This window comes from Sciurus carolinensis, chromosome 3 (genome assembly GCF_902686445.1).
Source record: "Sciurus carolinensis chromosome 3, mSciCar1.2, whole genome shotgun sequence".
Taxonomy (NCBI): domain Eukaryota; kingdom Metazoa; phylum Chordata; class Mammalia; order Rodentia; family Sciuridae; genus Sciurus; species Sciurus carolinensis.
This window is the reverse complement of record NC_062215.1, coordinates 16,003,736-16,013,332: the sequence shown is the minus strand read 5'-3', so window position 1 is coordinate 16,013,332 and position 9,597 is coordinate 16,003,736. Positions and strand designations below refer to the sequence as shown.

At 38.0% G+C, this 9,597-nt stretch overlaps 1 protein-coding gene and 1 pseudogene across 1 annotated transcript in view; one reads left to right on the top strand and one right to left on the bottom strand.

The window, feature by feature from the left end:
- The first annotated feature begins 465 nt into the window (after positions 1-465).
- Efcab3 (EF-hand calcium binding domain 3) overlaps positions 466-9,597 on the top strand; it is a 29,447-nt gene continuing 20,315 nt past the window's right edge. Inside the window, exons 1-2 of the mRNA XM_047546544.1 lie at positions 466-536; positions 5,759-5,835. Coding sequence (XP_047402500.1) covers positions 466-536; positions 5,759-5,835 — 148 coding nt within the window. The remainder of the gene's footprint in view (positions 537-5,758; positions 5,836-9,597) is intronic.
- Positions 4,415-4,822, bottom strand: LOC124981066 (proline-rich protein 13-like; annotated as a pseudogene).

Here is a 9,597-nt window from a genome sequence, read left to right as displayed (position 1 = left end):
GTATGTTTGGTACTGGGAATTGAACCCAGAGGTCTTTACCACTGAGACACATCCCCAGCCCTTTTTTTGTTTGTTTTTTATTTTGGGACAGGGTCTCAATAAGTTGCTCAGGGCCTCACAAGTTACTGAGTTGGCCTTGAACTTGCAATCTTCCTGCCTCAGCCTCCCGAGTCACTTGGATTCCAGATGTGCACCACTGGACCCGGCAGCATTTATTTTTATATAGCATCAGAATGATAGTATTTGAAAGGGGGAGTAATGGCAAGAAGTTTTGCTTAGAGATCTAGCAACAACAAAAGGGACCCTTCCACATGACCCTCCAACTTTGCACATAAGTCTAGTCTCATTCCTTAAAGTCCTAGATTTTTTAAATGCCAGGACTTGAGCTAGGGAAGTTGCAAAAGAATATAAATAATCTGTGAGTTAATCCTTGTCTTCTGAATTCCAGACGGAGTCACTGACCAAATGGCAGTTTCAGAAGTTAAAACAAAACTTAAGCTGAATCCCTTAAAAGTACCTGTGTTCCACAGCAAGAGGTAAGTAATTAAGGTATTAATATGTAATAAATTATTAAGGTGATGACTATATTAAATACCCATAAAGGCTATGACTAGACAAGTTAGAATGTTCTTTAAGTATCTGTTCTGTAACAAATTCAGTTATAAAGCAAAATATGTGAACTGAAGACAGATTATTTTGTTCTTTTTTTGAGATAATGGGAATTGTATACTAGGCAAGCATTCTGCCACTGAGCTACATCCCCAGTCTTTTTTTTTTTTTAAATACTGAAACAGGGCCTCATGAAGTTGCGAATGCTGGCTGTGAACTTGAACTTGTGATCTGTATTTAGAGGATCAAAAAAATTCCACCAGAAAACTTCTAGAACTCATAAATGAATTCAGTAAAGTAGGAGGATATAAAATCAACACTCATAAATCTAATGCATTTTTATTCATAAGTGATGAATCCTCTGAAAGAGAAATTAGGAAAACTACCCCATTCACAATAGTCTCAAAAAAATAAAATAATTGGGGATCAATCTAACAAAAGAGGTGAAAGAGCTCTACAATCAGAACTACAGAAAGAAAAGAAATTAAAGAAAACCTTAGAAGATGGAAAGATCTTCCATGTTCTTGGACAGGCAGAATCAATTTTGTCAAAATGGCCATACTTCCAAAGGTGCTATACAAATTCAATGCAATTCCAATTAAAATCCCAATGACATTTTTCATAGAAATAGAGAAAGCAATCATGAAATTCATTTGGAAGAATGAGAGACCCAGAATAGCTAAAGCAGTTCTTAGCAGGAAGAGCAAAGCAGGTGGTACCACAATACCAGAACTTCAGCTATACTACAGAGCAATAGTAACAAAAACAGCATGGTATTGGCACCAAAATAGACAGGTAGACCAATGGTACAGAATAGAGGACACAGAGACACACCCACATAAATACAGTTATCTCATACTAGACCAAGGTCCCAAAAACATACAATGGAGGAAAGATAGTCTCTTCAACAAAGTGTTGGGAAAACTAGAAATCCATATGCATTAAAATGAAACCTAACCCCTATCTCTAACCCTGCAAAAACTCACCTCAAAATGGATTAAGAACCTCCGAAGTAGACATGAGACCCCTCACCAAACAGAAAAGTAAAGAAAAAGTAAAGAAAAAGTAGGCCCAAATCTCCATCATGTTGGCTTAGGACCAGACTTCCTTAACAAGACCCTCATAGAAATAAAAGCAAGAATCAATAAATGGGATAGATTCAAACTAAAAAGCTTTTTCTCAGCAAAGGAAACAATCAATAATGTGAAAAGAGAGTCTACAGAATGGTAGAAAATCTTTTCCACACACACTTCAGACAGAGCACTAATCTCCAAAGTTTATAAAGAACTTTAAAAACTTTACACCAAAAATACAAAGAACCCAATCAATAAATGGCTAAGGAACTGGGCAGACACTTCACAGAAGATATACAGGTGATCAACAAATTTATGAAAAAATACTCATCATCCCTAGTAATTAGAGAAATTCAAATGAAAACTACCCTAAGATTTCATCTAACTCCAATTAGAATGTCTATTATCAAGAACACAAGCAATGATAAGTGTTGGTGTGAATGTGGTGGAAAAGGCACACTCACACATTGCTGATGGAGTTGCAAATATTTGCAGCCACTCTGGGAAGCACTATGGAAGTTCCTTAGAAAACTTGGAATGGAACCACCATTTAACCCAGCTATCCCACTTCTTGGCCTATACCCAAAGGACTTAAAGTCAGCATACTACAGTGATGTAGCCACAACAATGTTCATAGTAGTTCAATTCACAATAACTAAATTGTGGAACCAACTGAGATGCTCTTCAATTGATGAATGGATAAAGAAACTGTGGTATATATACACAATGGCATATTACTCAGCCATTAAGAAGAATAAAATTATGGCATTTGCTGGTAAATGGATGAAGTTGGAAAATATCATGCTAAGTAAAATAGGCCAAGCCCAAAACACCAAAGATTGAATGTTTTCTCTGATAAGTGGATGATGATACATAACGAGGGGTGTTGCGGGGGGCGGGGGGGGGGGGAAGAGAAGAATGGAGGAACTTTGGATGGTGTAGAGGAAAATGGGAAGGGAGGGGTGGGGGAAGGAAAGATAGTAGAATGAGACAGACAATATTACCCTATGTATATGTATTACATGAATGGTGTGAATCTACATTGTGTACAACCATAGAAATGAAAATTTGTACCTACTTTGTGTACAATGGAATAAAAATGCAGTCTGTAGAAATTTTTAAAAATTTAATTTAATTTTAAAAAGTTAATCTAATAAATAAATAAAAATAAATAAAAGGTTTGGGGATATGGCTCAGTGGTTAAGTGACCCTGGGTTCAATCCCAATACCAAAAAAGAAAAAAAAAATTTAGACTGCCTGGCATTCTACTTTCCTCTGAATTTTTAAGAACATCATAGGGGTTGGGGAGATAGCTCAGTTGGTAGAGTGCTTTCCTTGAAAGCACAAGACCCTGGGTTCAATCCCCTGTACTGCCAAAAAAAAAAAGGAAGAAAAAAAAAAAAAAGAAAAGAACATCATATTTCTGGGTCTGCCACATATTTTACATCATCCAAAAGAAATACATTTATATTCTTATATATAAACTCAGTGGTAGAGTGCTTGCCTTGTACATGTGAGGCACTGGGTTCAATCCTCAGCACCACATAAAAATAAATAAAATAAAGCTATTGTGTCCATCTACAACTAAAAAAATATAATAATAAAAAAGAAATGTTTATATTTAGAAACAAAATAAATATAAAATAATCTAAGAGTCTTTAGAATTTTAGAAGTAGATGATAAACAGAAAACATCTCAGAAGAAATCAATATTGCCAGATGTAGTAGTATATACCTAAAATTCCAGCTACTTGGGAGCCTTAGGCAGGAGGATCACAAGTTCAAGGCCAGCCCGGGCAACTTAACAAAACCCTGTCTCAAAATTTGAAAAAGAGGTAGGGATATAGCTCAGAGGTAGTTTCAATAACCAGGACTGCCAAAATACAAAAAAAAAACAAAATCACATCTGGCTGGGTGTAGCTCAGTGGGAGAGCACTTAACCTAGCAGAGAGGCCCTGGACTTGATTTCCAGCAATGCAAATAAATAAAAGCTGGTCACTTCCTTTTCTCCCAGGTCCCTCTATGAAAATGAGTTGAATCTAATAGATACTCTATACAGGATACTAAATTAATAAACTGCAATAATTTTATTTTTTTATTGTTTTTTTTTTTTTTTTTCTCATTTCACTTTTTTTTTCTTTTCCAGGAGAAATAGTTTTATTTGGACCCAGAGCTGGAGAATGAGAGTAGGACCCGAGATAGCATATTGAGCTAAGGAGTAGACATTAGCTTACAAAAGGGCAGTTAGAGCTCATCAGCCAAATGGACTCTACTTCCTAGCAGCCTTGCTTGTTAGCACAATCAGTAAGAGGTCTGTGGGAAATATATGCACTAAATCACTGCAGTGTGCCAGTATTACAAAAAAAGTACAGGTTTTAATCATAGTAAAATTTCCACAAACCCTCCTAACTACCCATATTACAAAAGGAAATTTTAAAAGATCACATTTTACAGAATTTAAACTTATCTTCATCATCTAGCTCAGAGGTCTCACCAACTTCAAAATTCAGCTTCCCTGCTAAACTCTTCAGCTATGTAAGATCTATCATGCAATGAGAAGGCTGCCTTTACAAGCCAATGGCAATCCTCTCCCCATTTCCCCAACCGACTAAGGCTTGCGTGGGGCAGGATAGGGAGGGAGCACAGGGGTTAATACAGCACAGCAGCTGAAGCTTGATGGGAAAGCAGAACTGGCGAGACTTGAGAAGAGGGTCCAGGCCCTTATTCAGTCAGTCACTGCAGTGTGGAAGAGGAGGAATTCTTGCCATGCCTGTGGTGATTGTGCATCTTTTTATGAGCTTTCTTCATTTCCTTCCACATCTTCTTGTCTGTTATCATTCCTGGCCTACCTGCAGGAGCCATGGGGTTCACAGGAGGCAGGACAGGAGCAGATGGCACATGTGGAGGAGAGTAGGGACCTGAGGGTTGTGTACTGGATATCCTGGCTACGGCAGAGGATAAGGGGACCCCCTGGAGGAAAATTTGGCATCCCCTGGGGAGTGGGTCAGGGGCAAGGAGGAAAGGCTGGATTGATAGGTGGTGGATGCGGTAGGAGGATGCCCAAGATTGGAACTTCCAGGGTTCCCCGATGTTGGGGGATAACGGATTTGGCCCTGGGTGCCCAGCACTGGGATTCCACATATTCAGGTATTTCCCCCAGCCCGGTCGCCTTCCCATGGCTGCCAGGGCTTCCTCCATCGTCCTCTAGTCTCTCATTTCACTTCTTTAACTACTTCTTACAAAACTACAAAAACCAAGTGATTCCATAGTTTTTGAACTTTTGGTTCTATTAGTATTAAATAAAATAAATTTATAAAATTATAGTTATTTTAATTTACTATTAATCTACATTTGATTAATTATTTGACTTACCATATTATATAAATCCAGATTTACAAAATAAATTTCTATATTCCTAATTAAATTACTGAAGATGTACATAAAGTATCCCCTAAGTATTAATATTCTCCCTTTTTTTCCATATTTTACTTTCTTGAGGAAATGAAAAGGCCACCCAGCATCCCAGACTTTCCAAAAGGGTTTTATACTTGTCTATCTTTTTCTGGATCTTTCTGACATGTGGTAAAAATGCAATCTGGCAATAATCATGGATGCAAAGTTTTCTCTATAAGAATACTCATCACAACATGACTTACACTAGTTACAAAATTTTAAATAACATATTTATAACAACAGGAATAATTAAAGGTTTATCATCTTGAGCTTTTGAGTTAGACCTGGGTTTGAATCTCAGGTCTGTCCCACCTCTGTGACTTTGGATAACTTATTTAATTCCTTTGAGCCTCTGTTTCCCGTTCAAGAACATGGGATTTTTTTTTTAAGTAAGGTGAAGATGATTTGCAAGTATAGGACCAAGGTGCATATTTCCGTGGCCAACATGTACTCACTGTCCATGCTGCAGCTCTTGGCAAATGACAGTAACTGATCCCTTTAGGTACTGTGACTGGATATATTGTGATACTTTGTCATTCCATTCAGCAAAGATTGATGGAGAGGACTAACATTTGCTGGTTTCACATATGTGTTAAGTCTAAATCTTTTCATATCTCTTTTCAGGGATAAACATTTACCAGAATACCTTCAATGCCAAATAAAACACAAAGAAAAGAAGTTGAGCCCTTCACAAACAGAAGGTAACGAGAATCATCCTAGAAATTAAAGGATAAACAACAGCTCCTTAATATGTCTGATCCTTTCTTCTTTAACAGAGCTATGAGATTTCAGGGATTGTTGACTTAAGACAGAAAAAAGAAAAGAAAAAAAACTTTGTGGGGACTGGGATGTAGCTCGGTGGTAGAGTATCTCCCTAGCTCTTTGTGGATTGGAGAGAAACTGTTTTCAAATTGGCATCTCTCCAGAATTTTGAAAATCCTGACCAAATATTTTAATTCAAAGGAGAACTTGTGGGGATAGAAAAGAACAAATTCAAAGTCAAATGTAAATCAAGCAATGGAACAATATAAACAACTGAAGTTCCAAAGGTTTCTCAGAGAAGAAAAAATAATAATAAAAAAAATGAGCTACACTGTCTACAATTCATTCATCTAAACAATTACCTATTTAAAACCAGCAATGTGCCAGGCATGAGAAACACAATAAAATAAGTCAGACATGGTCTCTGCCTTGATAGAAAGTCTAACAGTAAAGACAGATGGTTAAACCATGAATTTGTTGAATGAATCACTTAAGTACAATATGACACGAGTCATGATATGGAAGTATAGAGTCTTAACAGGAGCATAAAAGGAAGTTCCCTGACTTGGTCTCATGAAGGGAGAAGGGGAGTCCCAGAGAAAGCTGAATGGTAAGTAGGAATAAATTGGGCAAAGAACACAGAGAGGAGAATTCCAGGTAGAAAGAACAGATCTATAAATGCCCAGAATAAAAGGGAATGCATTATGCAGTAGAAAAGCTGAAAGAATTTCTGCTATTTGGGAGTCTGAGGCAGGAGGATTGCAAGTTCAAGGCCAACCTTAGCAACTCAGTGAGACCCTGCAAAAAAATAAAAAGAGCTGGGGTTGTAGCTCAATGGTAGAGTACCACTGGATTCAATCCCTAGTACCACAAAAAGTAAAATAAAATAACAAATAAAAGTCAAGCATGGGGCTGGAGTTGTGGCTGAGTGGTAGCGCATTCACCTACAACGCATGTTCAAAGCCAATCTCAGCAACTTAGTGAGGTACTAAGCACCTCAGGAGACTCTCTCTAAATAAAATCCCAAAAAGGGCTGGAGATGTGGCTCAGTGGTTAAGTGCCCCTGGGTTCAATAACCAGTACCAAAAGAAAAAGAAAAAGGTGGGAATCTTGTCAAAATTCTATCTGTCTCTTCTTCCCAATCCCCCACCCAGCATTACTTTTTCTTTTTTTCATGGTATAGACCACCTTCTAAAATGGTATCTAATTTACCTACTTATTCCATTTATATGAGGACAGAGATGTTTGTCTATTTCAAACTTTAGTGTATCCTAAGCACTTAGAGCAGCAGTACCTGGCACAATGAAAGCATGCAATAAATAGTTGCTAAGTTGCATGAATAGATGTATGCCTAAAACATGCTAAAGAGGCCATGAGAAGAAGTGAGTCAGAGATGGTTTGATTCCAGCTCTAAAGAAGCTTATCTTTCTTGATAATCGCCATTCTAATTGGGGTGAGATGAAATCTTAGGGTAGTTTTGATTTGCATTTCTCTTATTACTAGAGATGTTGAACATTTTTTCATATATCTGTTGATTGCTTGTATATCTTCCTCTGTGAAGTGTCTGTTCATTTCCTTAGCCCATTTTGTTGATTGGACTATTTGTATTCTTGGTGTAGAGTTTTTTGAGTTCTTTATAGATTCTGGAAATTAACGCTCTATCTGAAGTATGAGTGGCAAAGATATTCTCCCACTCTGTAGGCTCTCTCTTCACATTACTGAGAGTTTCCTTTGCTGAGAGCTGCTCAATTCACCATAACCAGATTGTGGAACCACCTAGATGCCCTTCAGTTGATGAATGGATAAAGAAACTGTGGCATATATATATAATGGAATATTACTCTGCCATGAAGAATGATAAAATCATGGCATTTGCAGGCAAATGGATGAAATTGGAGAATATCATGCTTAGTGAGATAAGCCAATCTCAAAAAAGTAAAGGATGAATGATCTCGCTAATAAGCAGATGAGGACATATAATGGGGGGTGGGAGGTGTTAGTGTTAGGGTTAGGGATAGGTTTAGGGTTAGGGATAAGGAAGGTGGTAAGAATGGAGGAAGGAAGGACCGTACAGAGGGAAAAGAGGGGTGGGGAGGGGTGGGGAGGGGTGGGGGGAAGGGAAAAAATAACAATGAATCAAACAACATTGCCCTATGTAAATTTATAATTACACAAATGGTATGCCTTGACTCCATGTACAAATAGAGAAACAACATGTATCCCATTTGTTTACAATAAAAATAAATAAATAAACAAATAAATAAATAAAAAGAAGTTTATCTTTTATCAAGGGAGATAGGTGTTATCCTTTCACACAGTTATAAAGCAGTTATCATTATCTCTGTGGGATTAATCACTTCTTGTACATAGAAATGCTGAGACTTGAATGTGACACAAAATAAATTCTATTCTGGTGCCATTTGGGATATGCTTTGTTCTGTGTTTATTTTTTCATTCATTAATTTTAGAAAACACATACCCAATTTGGCTTCAGTTAGTGCTTTGAGTATTTCTTTGAAAAAACTTTAGGTCTGTATAACACATATATACACATATTTGAGTCCAGCTCCATCTATTAGTTTTCTACTGCTATCATAACAAGTTATCACACACTTAATAGCGTAAAACAGCAGGTTGTGGAGGTCAGAAGTCCAGATAGGCTTGACTGGCTTAACTAGCTTCTCTCCTTCAGGTCTTACAGGTTCCAAATTTAGGTGTTGAATCCGGTGTGGTAGTACACACCTGTCATCACAGACTCCAGAGGTTGAGGCAGGAACAAGGGAAGTTTGAGGCTAGCCTGGGCAACTAAGACCCTGTCTCACAATAAAAAATAAAGGATGGGGGTGCAGCTCCATGGTAGAGTGCCCCTGGGTTCAATTCCCAGGACAGGGAGGAAGGAAGGAAAGGGGAAGGAACAGGGGGAAAATAAATAGATTTAGGTGTTGTCCAGCCTGGGCTCTTATTTTGGAGGATACCTTCCTTTTTTTCTTTTACCGTACTGGGGATCAAACCCATGCTAGGCAAGCTCTCTACCACTGAGTTGCCTCCCCACCCCCTTATGCAGGGATTCTTATCTGGAGAGTCCAGAGAATCTGCTGCTAATCTCATTCAGATTTGTGGCAGAACAAGTTCTTTGCAGTTGCAGAGCTGAGGTCCCAGTTTTCTTGCTGCCAATCAACTGGGAGACTCTCTTAGTCCCCTATCTATGTCACATACCATGTTGCTCCCCACACCCTATCTTCAAACCAGCAATGGTGGGGGAGTCTTACACATGCCTGAATTTCTAACTTTTTATGCTATATCTGCCTTGCTTCTAACTCCGTAATGAATTACATATTTAGATTGGGCCCGATCTGGGGAGATAGCTCAGTTGGTAGAGTGCTTGCCTTGTAAGCACAATGCCTTGGGTTCGATCCCCAGCACTGCAAAAAAAAAAAAAAAAAAAAAAAAAAAATAGATTGGGCCCACTCAGATAATCCAGGATAAACCTATCTTAATTATATCTGCAAAGTCCCTTTTACCATGTAAAGTAATGTAGTCACAGGTTCCAGAGATTAGGGTGTGGATGTCTTTGGAAGATTATCTCACCTACCATATTTGGTTTTCTACCTATTAGCTTACTCCACTTCAAATTCCAAGGAAGGGCAGTGTCAGAAACATCTAGTAATAGCCGGTTGTAGTAGTACAGGACTATAATCCCA